Source organism: Phalacrocorax aristotelis, chromosome 1 (genome assembly GCF_949628215.1).
Source record: "Phalacrocorax aristotelis chromosome 1, bGulAri2.1, whole genome shotgun sequence".
Taxonomy (NCBI): domain Eukaryota; kingdom Metazoa; phylum Chordata; class Aves; order Suliformes; family Phalacrocoracidae; genus Phalacrocorax; species Phalacrocorax aristotelis.
Window position 1 is genome coordinate 67,343,962 of NC_134276.1, and position 19,741 is coordinate 67,363,702.

The following is a 19,741-nucleotide window of genomic DNA, read 5'->3' on the forward strand; positions in this document are numbered from 1 at the left end:
CCACATTTCAGAAATCACTGTTACCTGGATCACGCACATTCTTATAGTTACATGACTACCTTTTCCTTTTATTTTTGCTGTTCTTTTTAACAACGCTGTAAAATAAAAGTAAATGGAAAAGAACCATCTCTGACTTTAATCCACTTCCCCGTGGTTTTCCCTCTAAGCCTCTCTGAACAGGCACGTCACTTCTGCTGTAATATGCCAGCTCAAAGGGTAAATTAAGGATGGAGTTTCCACTACTAGTTTTTCAGTCTTCTTATTTGACTGTTTTGTCAGTCTCCTAGCTGTAATGTTAACTGAAACATTTTTTATTTTAATGTATAGAAATACTATTATCTTTGAACAAAATGAACACCCCCAATTATTAGCAGAGGAATCATATGCATTATTTTGCCACACAAAGTACATTGTACATATATTTAATAGCAGCCACTGGCAATAAATCAAGTAAGTTGCATAATAAGATTTACTCTCCTTTCCACCTGTAGGTAGCTGACACTACTTCCTCATGACAGGTTTAATTTCCTATTGTGAATTTACTTTAAACTCTACAGGAGTATCTACACAAGTTGTGTACTGAACATTAAGAGCATTTAAAACCTTTTTCATTCTTATCTCACTAGCGCAAGCACAGAGTGAGAAGCAAAAGCTAGCAATCTTTCCTTAAAAGCCCTTAAGAATGGCAGAGGGAAAAGCAGAAACACCACCCAAACAAAATAATTATAAAAAAAAAAAAAAACACGACAAAAAACCAAGCCTTACCTTTGTATCGATTATACAATTGTTCCAATTTTTTCCTGTCTACTGAATTTTTCATGGATTCTTTGTAGTACAAGTCTGGGTTCTGGAAGTAGTTGTCTGTTGCCACTTCTAGTTTCCATTCATTCTGCATTAAGCAGTATATAGCAGTCCTTTCACCAGCCTGGGTAAATGCCATAAACTGGCGGACCTTGTCCTTCTGAGACGATTTAAGCTTATGCTTTGGGATGCAAAAGAAGCAGGAAAGCCAATGAAGCTAATCCAGAAGTTTGTTTCAGCATTCTACTACTAACGCCTATCTTTAAAAGGTTTTAGTTTTCTTGTTGATGTCAACTTTCACTTCAGAATTACAGGAAGACAAAGCCTTGATCTTCTGCAGTTAAAAAGACAACATTTTCTTCTGAAAATTGAAATCACAGCATCTATATATACATTTTTAGCAGCACATATTCTGGCAGTAGTAAATTTGTATTTCTGCTTTATTGCTCACATATGCACAAGTTTCTCTCTTCTGTAACAGCAGTAAACACAAGTTTCATCATATAACAATATGGTTATCCTCTGAAAATATGCCTAGTGGTTATACAAACACATTACAAAGACACAACTTACAGATTCTCAGATTCTGTATGAAGTCCTTCATACACAGAGAAAAACTGCTCAACAGTTTTCCTAGTACTTTCTTAGCAAAGTTTAATCATTTTAAGTAATCAGCTGAAAAACGCAGGTGCATTTCTAACATTTTTTTAGAAACCATTGCCAAGAGAAGGCATAGGACAAAAAGAAAATCGATAAAGCAGACATGTCAGAGATTTGCTGAATGTTACAGTGAGATAGAAAGTTGCTGTAAACGTGATCTGAAACTTTAATTAACTCTGAAAAAGATGTTTATATTATTAATATGTTAGACAACAGAAGAGCCTAGTATAGTGATATACAGGAACCAGTAAGATGTTTCTTTTAGTGGCAGCTAATTGCAGCAACCCTATCTACACAACATCCCTAAACTTCTGGAAAGCCCAAGAGGTGGGAACAGGGATTTTATAGGGAGCAAATTTGCTATTAACATAGCTCAACGTTATTCTTTACATGAAGTTGGAAGGAGAAGGGGACAGCCTAAATCAAACTCTGGTTTTTATTACATTCTGATACTTTCCAATTTTGTTAAGCCAGACTTAAGACATGTTCTGGACCAACAATTAAGCTGAGAAATTTGTCTGACTTCCTTGCTACTGCTTAAATCATCAGATATAACAGAAAATGTACTGGTCTCTTTAATATCAGGCAGAAAAACTGAATCCCGATTCAGTGAGCAGTAAGCAGTAAACACAGGACCATCTCTAAGTTTACTTGTTATCTCTGGTACACGTATGGATGGTTACACTTTCACTACAGATGGTCCTGAGACAAGAAACACATCACATAAACAAGATAAGGACTTTGGTCTTTCCTACAAGATTCTTCAGTTTTATAGAATTAGAAACATGTAAAGCTCCTTTATATACAAGAAGAAACATGTAAAGTGGGAAAAGAGCTGCAAAAATTACTTCAGTGGATTTTGTTCAGAAAATACTCGATAATCTTTTGACTGCAAGTTCTGCGTAACCTTTCCCCCCTCCCCAATTTTCATTAAGGTCTAACTATGAGAGTCTCTCTGCACCAAAATCTTCCTCAGTTACATAAACTTCTTCTCAGCAACCAACTTCGCTAGGACCACTTCGAAACAGAGGTCTCCCACAACAAAGCCAAAGTAAAACCGACCTCCTCTTCTAAGTCTAATCAGCCAGACACTTAGGCGTGTTTTCTAGGTCCAAAACGAAACACCGAATTATTTGAAGAATTTGGAGATAAGAAACGCATTCGCCTACCCAACCTACTAACCCTGCCACGTAGCACAGCTTCTCCCGCCGGTCCGCCTGTAACGCCCTGCGCGGCACCCACGGGCTCTCCGCAGGGCAGCGGGGCAAGGTCTGGAAGCCGTGTCTCTAGCACGGCTCCTCACTGACGGAACCCACGCAAGCAGGCGCGCTTCGCGGCAAGACACGGTTAAGCCACGTCGTAGAAACCCCTCTCAAAACAGCGATGACATCCCACGCCAGACCCCAAGGACGCGCAGGCTGCGGCGCGGACGGGGGAGGGGGGGGAACGGCGCCAACCTCACCTCAGCCGCCCTCACCGCCGCCTCGCTCCCGCGGGCGCCCTGCCCTCGCCCCCCGCCCCGGGGAGGGAAACTGCAACCGCACCTTCCCCGCTGCACCTGCCGCCGCCCGGGGCGGGGAGCGAAGGGGGCCGGCGGGAGGGACCCACCCGGTGTCGGAAGGCGGGGCAGCGGGAGCGAGGAGCGCAGGGGCTTCGGCGACCTGCCCCGGCAGCTCGAAGCCCAAAAAAGGGAAAGGTACGCGCCGCGCCGAGCTGCTGCCGCTCGAAATACCCGCGGCGGCGCCCGCCCCGCCCGGCCCCCTCCCCCCCCCCCCCGCCCCCAGTGACCTTCCCCCGCTCCCGGCCCCGGGGGAGGCGGGAGGGCGACTCCCCGCGGTGTAGCGTCCCGTCCCGCCCCCCCCCCCCCCCGCCGCCTGTCCCGGTCCGTCTCCCGCCTAGGGCCGTGTGTGTGTATGTGTGTGTGCGTGTCCCCTCCAGGCAGGGGAGCGGGAGCCGGCGCTGAGGGAGGGGAGCGGCGGGAAACCGTGGGGTGGGTGCGCGCGCGCGTGTGTGTCGTGCTCGGTTGGCTGTCCCGGGTGGTTGTTTGGGGTTTCCCCCCCACTGTCCCCCCCATCCCCTAATTTCTCTGCCTCCCTCCCCCCCGCTCCAACAACCTACCATTTTATCACCGGCGCTTTCAGCAACTTCACCGCCCGGCGCCGCCCCTCGCGCAGGCGCGCACGGCTCCGCCCCCGCCGCCTATGGCCGGCCGCGCCGGAGGGACGAGGCGCGCGGGCGTGGGGGACGGAGGGCGGTGCGCGGCCCCGCAGCCCTCCCGGTACCGCTGCCGCGTGGGGAGAGGCCACCCACCTCCACGGGGTTGAGGCGACTACGCCGGCGTGCGCGGAGTGGAGCGGAGCGGGATCGGGATCTATCATTGCCTTCCCTGTGACACGCCGCGGGGAGGCGCTCGGACTACAGGTCCCGTCTGACCCTGCGCTTAAAGGTGCCGCACTCGGGGGGGCAGACGAGGCCGTGGGCAAGGACGGTGCCTCTCGGAGCCTTCTCTCGGCGGCCGCTGCCCCCTCGCCCCAGCGCTCCTCTGACCGCTCCCTCAGGTGAGTGGGGTGGAGGGAGGAAGCAGCGCCCGCGGCCGGGCGCTGTCTCCGTCTCCTTCCCCTCAGCGGCGGGGCCGGCCGCCGCCTTGAGACGGGCGCTGGGCGGTTGCCGGCGGTGGGGGCTGCGATGAGGCGGGGCAGCGGCTTTCCGTGGGGCCGAGAAGTTGAGTGCCGCTGCCGGGACCGCTGGGCGGGCTGTGGGGCGGCCGCCTCCCTCCACCTCTTCCTCCCTCCCTCTGCCGCCATGAGGGGGCGGGAAAGGGGCTGGTCGCACCCGCGCTCTCCTGATCTTTCTCTGTTCTCCCCCTTTTTTCCCCCGGCCTTCCCCAGGGAGAGGTACCGGCGGGCGCCGCAGGGAAGGCGGCCGGCGAAGCGGGGAGCGGCGCCCCGGGTGCTGTGGCTCTCAGGTGGGTGCGTGCCGGGGCGGGAGCCGCGGCGGCGGCCGGTGCCCCCCCGCCCCGCCTGCCCGGCCGGTCCTGAGGAGGAGGTTGTAGTGAGGGAACGGGTGGGTGGCGGCGGACTGGCAGGTGCGGAAGGACCCGCGAACGCTGTGGAGGAGGGGATGCGGATTTGCACCGCGGGCGGGGGCCGATACCAGCTTGATGAAACCCGGTGTCGTGTTCGGGAAGGAAACATCGGGAAGAGGAGCTACAATCCATCAGCAATCAAACCGCGCTTAAAAAGGACTCCAAACCGCAGGAATTCTCTCTAATCTGATCATTGCTGGTGCATGGAGAGGAGTGAGGTGGGGTTTTCCCCCCTCTTTATTTGGCCTCGGAAGCACACCATATATTTTTATGCGTGAGGTCATCATTCCCATAAGAGCTGTTGAGCGTTGCCCCAGGTGCCGTTTTTCTAAATAGTTTTCATTAGCCAAGTAAAGAACACTGAAACAAAACTGCACCGCGTCTGAGCCGCAGTGGTTAGTTTATGCCATGCAACAATGGCAAACTTGCTAATATAAATCTCTGCTCAGAATTTAGTTATGGGGTTTGACGTACCACGTAAGACATGCAGTAGAGTGTTTTTCTCGCCTCCCTGCAAACGGAAGCTTGAATTCACACTAGGTGTTTTCTTCTCCCTCTTCCTTGCAGGAATAGGTTGTAATATATTCAGCGCAATCTCCCCTCAAACATGTTAAATAAATAAATAAGAATATTACTTTGTATATGTGAAGAAGTATTTCCATAAATATCACTCTAGAATTTTGCCAGGCGGTGGGGATTATTATTTTTTCCTGATTTCTTAAAGGTAGTATACCTATAGCTTTATTAAAAATTTGAAATATTCCTACTTCATAATTTTATTGAAATTAGAGTGATGTAGATGTGCTTTTGCTACTTCAGTTACACTTTCAGTGCTTGATTTTAAATGTTTGAGCTCTTCATGTTGTTAAACCCTAGCCCCTAGTCAACTGTTGACAACTAAACACTTTGGCTTCTATTTCATGCATTGAAAAGAAATAAACCAACCCATGGACAGGTTTTCTCAATTATCTCTGAAACAGAGATGGGAGGGTGTTTTAAAAAACAAGGTAGTGCATGGCTGTGCTCACCATCTTCCCTTCCCATTCTGTATATTGACAATGGCTGGCTTGGATACTTGTGATCGTGGCTGCTAGTGCCTTATGGGGAAAGAAGATTCTCTCTTGGGCAGACTGCTTCCAGGTGACTATATCCATATATTGGTTCCCGATTAAGGCTGTTGGCCCAGAGATCAAGACTGCAGCTAAAGTTTTAGGCAAATACCTGCTCTATTGATGATCTACTAACGTGTAGTGTCTGTTGCACATTTTTAAAATGCTGTGCTTCAGTGATGAATATATGTTTGGTACACACTTTTATACATTGTTGAGTATAGCTTTGAGGTGTGTGGGGTTTTTGTATGTGTGTTTGGGTTTTTTTTTAAAGAAAATATAACTTCGTTATTTTACAATAATGACAGTATTTTCCTGTTGGACCTGGGGGAAGGAATTTGGTTCTCAGTTTTGAAATTCTATCCTGCTTGGTGTTAAAAGCAAATAGAGTAGTTTAAATATAGCTCTTCGAGTAGCTTCTGGGAAATGAACTTATGAATGAATTGATTTTACTTTTGGTGTTCTTACAACTCTATTTTAAAATCATAAGGATCAATAATTAGCTTTGAAGTAAAATGCCTTAATGCCATGCAGCCTTTCAGGTGAAGGTCTTTGATCCAAACTAGTAGTGCTCAGAAGTCCAGGAAGTTTTGATGTTATTTCTTTACTGTAGAAATGTTTCTTTCACAAGTATAATGTAATCTGTTTCAGTTAAACTTTTTTTTCCATTATGCTGTGTATAGTTGAGTGTGTTAATGCTTCTGAGGATGAATAAATAAAAATTTTTATCATAATAATTTGTTAGGCTAGGTTTGAAAAAATACTTTTTAACCTATCATCTACTGATAGGTAAAAAGAATGAGTTCTGGTGCTAGGTTAAAGTACAGCCTATGTCATTGTGGTTTAATATTTTTAATGGCTTTTCTCTCATCTGTGAAGCAGTGCAGATGACTACCATGTGCTATGACTAAGCTTTCCATTAAATTTTTTTAAAATATGACGATCTCTAGAAAATACTCAAGGGGAAAACAAAAATCTGTCTATAAACTTGGGCCGTTTCTTGGTTTTGATAACTGTTGACTGAAGGAGACCATATACGTTCTGTTAAAGATCATAGTGTAGGATGCAGTCTTAGGTTTCTTTTCTATATTTGTTTGGCCTAATAGTCCAACGTTATCATGTTTGATAACTGACTGGTACTATCTTGCAGCACAGTATGCGTACTGGAGATGCAGAAACCATGTAGCAGAAAGCTTTGAGCAGTTGTGAATTATCAGTTTCTCCTAACAGCAATAAAAAGCGAAGCATGAAGGCAACTGGATTTATTTCCCTCTGGACGTTGGTTTCACTGCCTTGTGGCCGGTTAGCAAATCCTGCAGAACATGAAGATGTAGTAAAGCATGCAATAAAGCTGCACCGTGGGAAAGGAGCTGTTATCACTCAGAGAAAGCAGTGGGTGTTGGAGAGCTGCAGGAAACTATCGGGTCTTCTTCGCCAGAAGAACGTTGTTCTGAACAAACTAAAAAATGCTATAAAAGCAGTTGAGAAGGATGCAGGACTGTCAGATGAAGAGAAGGTTTTTCAGGTGCATACCTTTGAAATTTTCCAAAAGGAGCTAAATGAAAGTGAAAACTCGGTCTTTCAAGCAATCCATGGCCTCCAGAGAGCTCTACAGGGTGATTACAAAGATGTTGTAAATATGAAAGAAAGCAGTAGACAGAGACTGGAAGCCTTGAGAGAAGCTGCAATTAAGGTTAGTTCCCCCATGTTTATTACTAGTGTATTAATATTCTACTTGTGATTTTAATTTTATTATGGCACGTTTTCAACCTGCTTTAATAAAAAAGTGGATCTAGATGAAACTTGCAACATTTTACTATTTAAAATGGATTTTGAATGAAGTATTTGTTCTTATTAGTAAAATTAGAAGTTCTGATGTAGAGCTTAAAACTTGCTAGCAGTCAACAGTTTATTTCAAAACAAAGCTAAGCATAATCATAAGATCTATGGCAAATATTATGTTCAAGGGAAAGGCATACAAGAAGTGAGTCAGTGCACGTAGCACAGTTGCATTAGATAAGCCAGTGGGTTTATCAGAGTGGAAATAATGCCATAAATTGGCAAAATACTAACTGGTTTTTTTCCACTCCAAATGAGAATTGCTCAACCAAAATCTCCAATTTAAACAGAATGACTTTTTGCCTTTTATTTTCATGTTCACATAGATGTGGGTAAAATGGACATGCGAAATATGAGATTACTAGATTTTTAATCTCAGCATAGCACTCCTAGCCTAAGAAGTGCCGGTTTGAAAAACAGTACTTCCAAGAAAGAGCTGGCTAAGAGAACTTTACCAAGAAAAGCACGTATGAGTAACAGTTGAGCATGAGTACTTCATGGAAAGTTTGAGTTCCCATGTCAATGCAGACCTGTTATGGTGTGCACAATCTGCCGCTGTCTACTGGACTTGGGAGTGCCCAGACTGCCTACTGAAAGTCTCCCATTGAGAGAAAATGTCATTTAATTGATTTGGTAATTAAATTGCTCTTTTCCTTGCTTTACCCCTCAATCACTGGAGGAATATATTAAGAATTTTCTTTGTTTTCTGTCCTCTAAGAGAAGAGGCTGCCCTTGCACAGGGGAGCAAGAGAAGGAAAAAAATGTAATTGGGATATAGCATTTGAGGTGGGAGGGCATTTGTGTAAGAGACGTGAAGATGGCAAGAGATTGTGTGCAAGAAAGGTGTGCCTTGAATTGTGGCAATTGTGGCTCAATATGACTTTGATATTGGCACTTAATGGTAGTACCAGCCTCTGCTGTATAGAAATGGTAGCAGTTGTCAAGAAATTTACTTGATTTTTTTCCACTTTTTTGTTTCTCAGAGCTCTTAAAATAGCAGCAGTGAAGCTGTCCAGAATCATCTTTCTCGTTTACCTAATTCTGGGCAATGTTACTGTAAAATATTGGTAATCTGTCCTTGAACTTGAGAATGGTGCTTCCTCATTTTATGAGAAAAATGAGGCCTCTGTGTATAATGATGTGTTTTAGAGGTGTGTCATGTCAAAACATTGTTCCTGCAGAGGTGGATTGTGTATGCTTTTTTGTATTATCATATCAAGATATTTACTTGAATGAGTAATCTTTTATGCCCTTCCTTCCTTAAGTCATGTGCGTTATTATTTAAGCAGAATATTTGTTGTTCTAACCTTACAATTGTTATATAAAATAAAACAAAGGATAGTGGGGAAATCCATGCCAAAAACATGAAAACTACATGGGATACATTTTTTTTGACTTGTTCTTGCTTCACAAGATGCACATTGGGTCCAATTTTGTTCCAGTTGCATTTTACTGCAATTATCAGTTTGTTTGTGTTCTCGTAAGACGTCCTTTCAATTTTTTAAAAAGTAATTGAATGTAAAGTACAAATGACTGTAGAGGGTGCTGGACTCTTCCTTTTATTTCTCTTGAGTTAAAGTATTTGGAAGTCTTTAATGTTGGGATATGTATGCATGTCTGATGCATTTCTTGCTGGTTCTGCTGCTGGGAAAAGGTATAGTGGAATCATTCACTGAGGGCAGGGGGCGGGTGGGAAGGAAGAAGCACTGAAGATAGCTTCTGCCTTCCTTGTCTTCAGGAACCTGTGTTAGAGGTTCAGGGAAAAAGCACCAAAATCTTTCCTACTTTCTATCAGCTTCTGATTTCATGGGTGTCTGCTACGAGTAGTGCGAAGATGCAACCTCTTCGGAATGTACTTTCTTCATCCTTGATTAAACAGCAGAGAGCAACAGCAACACTGTGCTCTTAACCAGCATTGCCCCAAAGTCTTACTTAATCTTATTTCATTTTGCTCATGTGCTTCTAGGTGTTCCCATCTCCTGTTTAGTGCACAATCCTTATCTGTATTACTTTACTTAAAAGATTGTTTGGTGTGTACCTTGTGATCAGATGTCTCCAATCTCAGCACAAGTTGCGGAACAGTGTTTGTACTGTGATGCACTTCTGCTTAACATGTAGCAAGCTGTTTGTGATAACTTGTGCTTTTAATGGACACCAGTCTCTGTGATTGTCCCGCTCTACTGCAGTGACGCTGGTTTGCGGTGAAAACAGAGATGCCACTTTAATGGACTACAAAAACCTTTGTCTTTATTAATTAAAGGAACTTACAGTTAAACTCAGATTTTTCAAAGCTCTTCTACCTTGCTATTCAGAGAGCAAGGTTATTGTTAACTTCTTGCAAATTAAAGCATTATTTATTTTTCTGCAATTTACATCTAGCTGTGTTCAGCCTGTTTGTCTCAGCCAACAAAAACGACTGATTGGCTCCCTTCACCCAAACCCTGTTCCATTTCTGAGGAGAAAATGTAATGTGTATCAACTCAGTCTCACGTTTGAAGCTGTTGCTGACTGGGGAAAGAACGTCCAGCTCATATGCGGGCTGGTTTTTTTACATCATTCAAGCAATGTCTGCTAGCAGAGAACAACAGATAGGAAATGTTCTTCCTTGGGGCTGTATGAGAGTGACTGTGTCTCTTGCTCCTGTGTTGCGTAAGAACTACAGCAGTTGACATTGGGCCAAACACATTAATAGTTACATTTTTCCCAACTCCAGTTATTTTGGGAACTGGCTAATTTTCATCATGCAGATGTAACTATGTTAATTCTAAACACCAACAGACAGCAAGTTTGTGGTTTCACCACCACCAGAGGTATTCATCTGACTCTCAGGGTCTTAAAAGGGTTAAGCTACAGTTACAGGCTGTACTGAACATGCTTTTGTCTTGGCATCAAGGAATTGATTAAATTATATTCAGGTTCTTGCAGGTTTCAAGGGGAAAAATGTCCATCCACAAACGTATGGAGGAGGGGACACTCCAGTTATTTAAACATAGGAGTTTAGGACCATTTTAGATGCACAGGTTATCTAAAATACATGTGGGGTAGGGAGATAAAATGCACAACCTAAGGGAGACCTGTGTTCTGTCTGACTTCTAACAGGGCATGGCAGGGCATCTAAAATGGAGACGGAAACTTGCGTTTTCTGGGAATTCAGTCTGACCTAGAGATTGTTTGTATTTTTTTCCCCCTTGCTAATAATATTGGCTCTCTTAAAGAGCAGATGTAGGGTCTCTCATCTAAATCTTTAAAAAAAATGTACGCATCTTTTTTCCAGAAAACCTCAAATTATGCTCTGTCAATACACAAAGTATTGTATTTGGTTATTGTCTTGGTAACCATGTAGAAGGGGCAGTGTTAAGTCCAGTTTCATTAAGGTTCATTGTGTTTTCCTTCCTGTTTGTTTGTTTGTAGCTAGTAAGTCTATGCTTTCAAGGTTATGCTTCCCTGCTAAAGCACTGAGCTCTAAACTTTACTTGGCTCTGAAGTGCTTCCTAGAGTTCTTCAAAGTAATTCCTTTCTTGTATTTTCTGATTGTAATCTTGGGGCAGCTCTACTCTTACTGGATTAGAAATGGCGATTGGTGGGTATTTTGTTTGGTTGTTGTTTTTTCTTGCCTACTTCCCCAGTGAAAACTGGCACAAGAGAAAGCAATCTTCAAATACAATTACAAAGTCTATATTGCTTTTGCAATTCCACTTGTAAGATGTTTTGTGTCAAAAGAAGTGCACGTTTATGTCAAATGTTTTCCTGTGTATTGTAAAATTCAACAGGAAGAAATGGAATACGTTGAACTCTTAGCAGCAGAAAAACATCAGGCTGAAGCCCTTAAGAACATGCAGCATCAAAACAAAAGCCTGTCAATGCTTGATGAAATTCTGGAAGATGTCAGGAAAGCAGCTGATAGATTGGAAGAAGAAATAGAAGAGCATGCCTTTGATGACAACAAATCTGTAAGTGATGTTTTAGACTCAGTCTTTTCATTGGTGTGCATTTAGTTATTTGCACTGTAGGGGTGTTTCTCTTGTGTTAAATAGTTGTTAGGATTTTAGTGACTATTTTAAAAAAGCAAACCAAACTTTGGCTCTACATTTGGTTTTGCTTCCCCTTCAACAGAAGAAAGTATTTAGTGGTAGAATAATTGCTTGTTAGGGGTGAGGAAACAGGAATAATTACTCCTTTTTGCTAGTGATTTCAGTGTTTTTCATTTGGAAGTCCTCCCTGCAGCAGCTACTTTGACAGTGGCAAGTGTAGTCTGTCTCACTGATACCGCCCATGAGAGTTAAGACATCTCTGTGGTGGTGGTGGGGACTGTGATAGTTGGACTCTGCAGGATATGGAGTTACCAGATTAAGCGTAGTCTCCACTTTTGTCTTTCATTTTGTTGAGAAAGTTATAGGAGAACAAGAATCCTGCAGTTAGTTTTCACAGTCTGGGAAAAGATATATTGTTCAAGGTAAGGACTTGAAATGTGTTTGTGGTGTTGCTGCCTTCTACTTTTGACTTCCTCTGCTTTTCGTACTTTGGCCTATCTGCATTGTTCATTGTGTGTGTTGCACAGTGGACGGTGTCCCTCTAGTAGGGCTGTGTGTGTTTGGAGCTGGGAGTACATCAGTTTAGTCTAGTGTCCTATTGTGCTGTCCTCAGAGACTGACTCTCTAAATTGGTCCTGTTTGCATAAATGCGGGTTACAATTTTATTTGGCTTTTGCCCTTGAAAGGTTTTTGTTGGTTTGCAGGTTGACTTCCAAGGCGAGCATAGCTTTTGAATTCTGCTGAGGAGAAAAACATGTGCTCTGTAGTACAGAGCCAGGCCATTTTTTGTCCTTGTACTTGTATTGAGAGAAAGTGAAAGCAGCTTTTTATTTTGTGTATGCCGGATCGCAGCAATTGTACCCAGTGGGAATCCTACCTAGCAGGACCAACAGCTGGGAAGGGACAAGTTAGCTGGAGTGCCCTCTTCTGTTCCGCTGGGGTATAATGGCACGTTTTAAAGGGACCAGGAGTGAGGTTTCGTCGGCTACATCTGTTAATTGGCAAAATGCCAACACATCCTTTTTCTTCAGTGTAGCTCTTTAGTTTTCTGCTTCTATCTCTATTCATGAAAGAAAAGGAATCATGTAATGCAACTGGGAGGACTATTTACATCTCCCATCTTTGCAAGAAACATCTAGTGTATTTTCTCTTGAGCTAGACACTGGAACATTAGAACAAAGAAGCTCTAATAGGATCATCAGTAATCAGATAAAGATACAAAAGTTTCTATTAAAATATAATCAGATGGAGATGTGTAGTAGGTAAAAATGAAAAAAAAAAAAAAGTCTGAGCTAACCCAGTTAACGCAAGACAAGAGTATTTGTGCACAATATTCTGTTACGTACAACCTGCTTTCAGGAAATAAAACCCTGAAAATAACTGTTTTGTCTCATTGCATCCTCAAATTTATTAGTATTTAAAAGGTCATCTGAACCTGTGCCATCTACTTTTGCTCTGCTAGCGTGGTCTTTCCTTTGTCAGTTCCCTTTTCTTTTGTAAAAGTAAAAATGCACCATAGTATCCATACAACATACGATTTTTTTAAATAGATATTACACAGAAAAAAAAGATTGTTTTTCATAACGTCTTAATCTTACAAACATCTTCCATTCTTTCCTAATATTGTTTCTGACCTAGACTGTGAACTCCACTAGATGAGGTATGTATTTATCCAATTGCCTTGCTTTTATATGGTCTTTGATACGTTTTTAATTTTCATGCAGAGAAGTTTGGTTAGATTCCAGACACGCAAGCTACCAAGTACAAAGGAACACGTAACAGGCTCCTTATGAATTTGGAGTTCCAGAGCTTCAAAGTAGATGCTTCGCTGCTGATGTATTTTATAAGATAATTTTGCTCAATGAACGCTATTGCTGATGTCATAACATTAAATTCCCGAGAAGATACTAGAACAGATGTTGGCTTATTAGCATTTTGGTTTTTAGGCAAAGTAATAGTCATCTGCAAAATGGCGATGCTGCACTGAACAGTGAAATGATTCCAATGTGAAAGTTGGTGTAAAGTATGTTTTATATTGCAGAGCCAACGTTTAACAGTAAGCTCTAAGCTCTGTTTTAGTATCCCTGGTGTATCAATGAGGGTGTGGGAGAAGGCGTCAGCAGCAAAGGTGACAGAAAACCAGCAGGATTAGACACTTATTGTGTATTCTGATTAGAAACAGTTCTTCATGTTTGCTGTCTGTAGGGAAGCTTTTCTTCTTTGCTCCAGTACTGTGAGGATAGTTTGTGTGTACGTGGTGTACAGCTGTTCCTGCTTTCTCCCATCAGCTGAAAACATGGTTTGGTCTCTTAGACTTGGCAATGGACGCCTCATTCTGGAATGCAAAATAGCCTGTTAAGTGGGAGCTTAGGCAAGTAAAGGCAAAAATAGATATATAAGAAGACAGGTTTTTAGGCAAAAAAAAGGTGAAAAGTCAACTTTCATAATGCATAAAAGAAAATGATCATCAGCCTCTCACTCCAACAGCTAAAAATGCTGATGTTTGAAGCAGCTGTTTTATGCTTCCAAATAATTCTGTAAACTCATAACTTGTTTCAAATTCCCTTTTTCCCCTCTGTCTGATTGTTAGTGACTTTCAAATCTTTAGAGGCCCATCATATTGCATGATGTACAAAAATGGGGGAAGTGATTCCCATGATAAATGTTTCTATTTCATTATACACACACATAAATGTAAGGAGTGGAAACAAAGGATAAAAATTGCAGGTTAAATATTAAATATTGAAAATGTAATATTTATCTGAACAGTTTGGGGAAAGGTGCTGGGGAATCAGCAAAGAAAAATAGGAGGCTGTTTTGTAGATGGCTTATGTGAATGCATTTTTTTCATTAAATTGGGGGGTTGCTTAGGCAAAATACAAGCAATCCAGAAGTTGAATGTTTTGTGGTCAGTCATTGGAATGACAACAGTGTATTTTTTTTTTTTTACCGGAGTCTAAAAGAAGTAACAACCTTAACTGTTTCTGAATATTGGTAAAATCTAAGTTATTTAAAATACAGTGAATAATAGAGTCATCCTAGTGTCTCCTACTTTGTAATTACAGGCACTGAAGGCAGAGCTAGGTAGAAACAGTTCTTATCCTCTCTGGTTTACAGGAGAGTGACTTTTTCTTGATTTGGAATGCAGTCATGGCTTCAGTTTTTTGTGAACTGAATGTCACTTTGTAATCTCCAATTGTTTTTGTTCAAGGGAGTAAAATGTTACATTTCAATCCAACCTTTTGTGTTCCAAATGTGATAAAGCTTTTTTAAAAAAAATAATTCAGATTAGATGCAATTGAAAATACCAAATTGGAATTTTGAAATTTTGAAACAACTTTGAAACCCTGTCTTTATATTTTTTGGTTGGACAACTTGGCTAAAGAGGTCTGGAAAACTCCCCGTTTTTAAGTGTAAAACAAATTATAGCCTTTTCAGTTATGGACATAAAATTTTGTTAAAGAGGCTGAAAGACTTCTCTAAGTAGAAACTGCAGTATTTTTAGTCAGTGTCGTCAAATTCTGGAGCAATCTCAAGCACAGCTAATAGTCTTTCCCTTTTTACTGCATGCTTCATTGACTCTCCCTCTTTTTGTTGTTGTTGCTGTTTGCTTTCTTACAGGTAAGAGGTGTAAACTTTGAAGCGGTTTTAAGGGTGGAAGAAGATGGAGCCAACTCTAAAAGAAATGCTTCAAAAAGAGAAGTAGAGGATGACTTAGGTCTTAGTATGCTTATTGATTCCCAGAACAATCAGTATATCCTTACCAAGCCCAGAGATTCAACCATTCCTCGAGCTGATCATCATTTCATAAAGGTAAGCGTTTTAGAAACATTCTTGTAGTTCGTTTTGGTAAGACTTAGTCCTGCTAGTTTGCATGCCAGTACTGCTTGGTTGGATTACAGTTTCAGTATTTGTGCCTCAACTTACCCTAGCATTCATGATTCCCCTGCCTACTGGTGATGCAACCAATGTGTTCCCTACTCTTAGTATAGTCTTCACAAGGCTGATCGTGAGGCTGCGTGAGTCCTCTCTGGTTTTATTTGATTTAATTTGTTGCACCTTTGAGACACCACCTCTCCTCTTCCCTCGGGCTGCACAGTGTTAAAGCAAGCTGCTGCTGTCCTGATAAACCATTTGCATGTTGTCACTAGAGAGAATTTATCTGTTTATGTCTTGTGATGAAAAAAGGATACTGGAAAACACATAGACGTGGGTTTTTTATTGTATTTGTGCTTCATGAAGAATAACTGGATTGGGATTTAAAAAAAGCCCCAAACAAACAACGGCCCAAAAACCCCCCAAAAAACCACAAACAAACAAAAACCAAACCCCCCAAAAAGACAAAACCAAAATGGATCTGTTTTACCATTTTGTTTTAATGCAAAGTGTCATTCCACCCACAAATCTTCAGGAAACTGTCTACCTCCTGTAATGTATTTAAAATATTTGATAAATTGATCAAATGTCTCCAAAGCTACCATTTACTTAAGGTCAGTACCTTCTCTGTGTCATCTGCAAAACTGCAGAGCTTACACCTATACAAAGTGTTCAGGTTAGTTTACTGAAACTGTGTTTTCTTTTCACAGGCAGTATTCTACATTTAACTTTACAATGCTATTTACGTTTTGAAAGATGATAATTGTTGATTTCATCACAAATCTGTGCGTCCTTTATATTAACACATTTGTAAATCAATCTATTTAGGATATTGTGACAATAGGAATGTTGTCTTTGCCTTGTGGCTGGCTGTGCACAACAATAGGATTGCCAACCATGTTTGGGTATATCATCTGTGGAGTACTCCTAGGACCATCAGGGCTAAACAGTATCAAGGTAAGTGTTGCAAGTTGCTTCTTGACTGATTTAATTTGTTGACGTCTTTAAAAGGAGTTTTAAGAGTATGGTATTGCCAACCTCAAATGTATTAAAAAAATAATCCCCAAATCTGGACCTTTGCAAGACAAGACCTTAAAATTTTATGTCTTTGAATCACTTTGTGTTCAATTTTTTTCTCCTATGAAATCATGACATAAGCAATTATTGAAAGTGAAAGCTGACGGTTTTGTGTTGGGAGGGGATGTTGTTTGGGCTTTTTTCTTCTATTTTTGTCTTTTAATCATAAAGCATCACATTTGAGAGCCAAAGTATTTAAATGACACAAAATGCTCAAACTTGCGAAAAGTCAGTGTTGGCAGTGGAGGAAGTGTTTTAAAACAAGCAGTTCCCTGAGTAGCATAGCTTGGCTTCCTAAAGAGTTATTTTGTATCTCTGTAGCTCTTTCATCCATCCTAGTCACCCTAGTTCTTTTCCGGTCCCCTGCCAACATTCCTGAAATCTCTTGAACCTTTTCAGTTCCATCACGTGTACCATGACTACGAGCTTATGTGAAACTGTGGGCTGTGCTTGGCTAGGCACTGCACATGTTTTGATTAGTGGTCTGGTGTGCATTAACAGATTGTTTAGCCAACAGGCAAAACAGAACATGTGTTAAGGTTGCATGGTAATGTCCAGTTAAGTTACATGTGTCTATTACATTGATATCCAGGTAACTCCTTGGAACTTACCATCTTTGAAACCTCTGCTCTTATGCAGGCTTTTGCTGAAAATGATTGTTGGGGTCAAAAGTAATTACGGATGAGTAGAAATTGTAGGATTTTGCTAATCTCATATTGGAAGAGACAGCTACAAATATTACAATTTTTCATATTCTAAAATTGAGATTAAATAATAACCTCTGTGTCATACATCTGTGTTGAGAAGGTCTGGTAAGCTTGACCACTTAGACTGAGAAACAAGTTTGTAAGCTTGGCATTAGAAAGAGAATAAATAATGAATTTTCAGCAATTTACACTGACGAAGATGATGTGGTCAGAACAAACGTGAGAGGGGTTTCTTTAGGACAGTTTCTTAGTGAGCCACCTTTTTCTTGTGGAGCTGTGACTAAACGTTATTCATCTGGATAATGTTCGTGTTGACTGGGCCTCAGGTGTGTACTCTCTCCTGTTTTCTCTTCTGTATTTCATGAAGTTGAATGTCGGAGGAACTGAGGTGGCAGGCAGATTCTAATCTGGCAGGGAGATAGGTTCCATCTCCACTTCTCCGTGTTTGATGATAGACCCTGTCCTCTTCTGCTCTGGACTGCAAATACAAAGAAAAGAAATGCTATGTTTTTCTGTTGTGACAAGGAAGACAGCCACTTTTCTTGCTGTTGCACCCTTCTCTCTGAAGTGGAAGGGCTGGTAGTTGTACTGGTCTGAGAGATGCATGCATGGAGTCTGTAGGATGGAGAGCAGAACAGCACCTGCAGTCTAGCAGAATCATTTTACCAATAGACTAATGAGATAACTAGCCAGAAGTAACTTCTGGAATGCAAGCTTTGGGGGTTTAATAGCATATGCATAAAACGTAACCTATTTATTTTCAACAGGCAAGCAAGCTTACCTAGATCTATGCATGTGTGCATTTTTGGTGACCAGCACTGTCCAACCAAATTATCTAGTAGCAGCCAGGTAATGGGAAAAATGTTTGAACCCTAACGATGCTGAGGGAAATTCTGGTGTCATATGACCAGCAAGTGAACTACTTATGGAAACATAATGAGAAACAATTTGTTTTGTAAGTGGACTTATAATTTGTATAATAAGTAGACTGCTGTGCACTAATGTGTTTTTTTTTAAAGTCTATTGTACAGGTGGAGACGTTAGGAGAGTTTGGCGTATTCTTCACTCTCTTTCTAGTTGGTCTGGAATTTTCTCCTGAAAGATTAAGAAAGGTACTTTTATATAATACCACTACGTTACAGGATTTAATTGCTAATGTTCAAGCTATCAGTTATATTTCTGATTTTTACATTTTCCCTATAATGTACTGGTGTAACTTTGTACACTTTTGAAAAGACAAATACGACATTTGCTTCTTCTCTGTAACTCTTTGGAAAGAACAGAATACGTTATTTATTCGGTGTCTCCAAAAAAACCCCATTGCTATTCCTTTGCTATTCATTTTTGTAAAACAGTTTGATTACTAGAAAAATCTCGCACAATTTATGTGTATGTGGAGTATGCACTCCATCTCTGCTTTACTTTAATGTGCAGTTGCTGTTATGGAGTGTCCAGTAATGTTTGCCAGTCCTGTTTTTAAAAAAAAAATCCGTTTGTTAAGTACTGCATGTTGATGATACATGCAGTACTGGCTGATAAATTGATTCTGCAAATATGTTGCACAATCTGGAATATTACGTGATGTGGCCATCAGGATTCAGCAAAAAGGTACAAGTTTCTTAATTTAAAAAAAAAAAAAAAATCTTATAGACCAGCTAGAATTTTAATAGTGGAAAACACTGCTGCAAAATATGTAAATTATGTATATAAAGAGTTGCATTGTGTAATTTGTACCTAAACTGATGGTTGTGATTTCATGAGACTATAAAATCTTTAATTGAAATGCATTAAAATTGATGAGCATTCATTGTAATCTACTATTTCTAGTCCATCTAAAGTCAAAGATGAAAATCAGCAATTCAAGGGTTCCTAAACCGTAATATGTAAATTGTTACTTCAGAACTGTGTCCTCACTAGTGTGGAGTGGGCTGCTGGTATTGATAATGGTCTCTAGCACTCCCATTTTTTTTCCCCACCCTGGAAGACCAGTTATTTGATGTGATTCCATTTGATGATTTTAGTATATTTCAACCCATACTGGACCTTTGGCCCTTAATTTGTGAGTTCTAGGAAATTTACCGAACTTCTGGTAATGAGCCTACTGGCATAAATATATTCTACTAGGCATAATACCTTCAGAGTTCCAGGATGTATAGAATGACAGTCCGTTACTTCTGTGGCCCAGCATGACAGCCCCAAACCATGCATCTTTAACAGCTTATTTGCGCTGAAAAGCATTGTAACTTATCAGTGTCATCAGATGTTACCATAACACCTCGTTTTCTTCCCAAGGTATGGAAAATATCTTTGCAAGGACCCTGCTACATGACAGTTTTGATGATTGCCTTTGGCTTACTATGGGGACACTTGCTCCAAATTAGACCAACACAAAGTGTCTTCATTTCCACTTGCTTATCTCTGTCAAGCACGCCGTTGGTGTCAAGATTTCTTGCAGGTAGTGTTCGAGGAGATAAAGAAGGTAAGTATGATTTTAATTATGGACTACTGCAGTATCTACAATAAAATCTGAATGAAGTTGACTTTGTAATATTACGA

The 19,741-nt window shown here is 41.2% G+C and overlaps 2 protein-coding genes across 20 annotated transcripts in view; one reads left to right on the plus strand and one right to left on the minus strand.

Moving 5' to 3' along the window:
• DCUN1D2 (defective in cullin neddylation 1 domain containing 2) overlaps positions 1-4,655 on the minus strand; it is a 28,468-nt gene extending 23,813 nt beyond the window's left edge. Inside the window, exons 1-2 of one of the 10 annotated variants that reach the window (XR_012660382.1) lie at positions 3,772-4,655; positions 766-1,135 (exon numbers count right to left, since the gene is read on the minus strand). Coding sequence is in view for 8 of the 10 variants with exons in the window: in XM_075091665.1 (XP_074947766.1) it covers positions 766-982; positions 3,580-3,582 (220 nt within the window). In the remaining 2 variants the exon portion in view is untranslated. The other 9 variants (XR_012660381.1, XM_075091720.1, XM_075091680.1 and 6 more) reach the window with 9 other exon arrangements.
• Positions 4,344-19,741, plus strand: part of SLC9D1 (solute carrier family 9 member D1) — a 34,012-nt gene continuing 18,614 nt past the window's right edge. For 4 of the 10 annotated variants that reach the window (XR_012660375.1, XR_012660376.1, XM_075091453.1 and 1 more), the window contains exons 1-8: positions 4,350-4,426; positions 5,641-5,686; positions 6,886-7,348; positions 11,265-11,444; positions 15,147-15,338; positions 16,230-16,358; positions 18,205-18,297; positions 19,478-19,664. Coding sequence is in view for 7 of the 10 variants with exons in the window: in XM_075091453.1 (XP_074947554.1) it covers positions 6,902-7,348; positions 11,265-11,444; positions 15,147-15,338; positions 16,230-16,358; positions 18,205-18,297; positions 19,478-19,664 (1,228 nt within the window). In the remaining 3 variants the exon portion in view is untranslated. Of the gene's footprint in view, positions 4,427-5,560; positions 5,687-6,805; positions 7,349-11,264; positions 11,445-15,146; positions 15,339-16,229; positions 16,359-18,204; positions 18,298-19,477; positions 19,665-19,741 lie in introns of those variants that run through there. The other 6 variants (XR_012660377.1, XM_075091508.1, XM_075091488.1 and 3 more) reach the window with 5 other exon arrangements.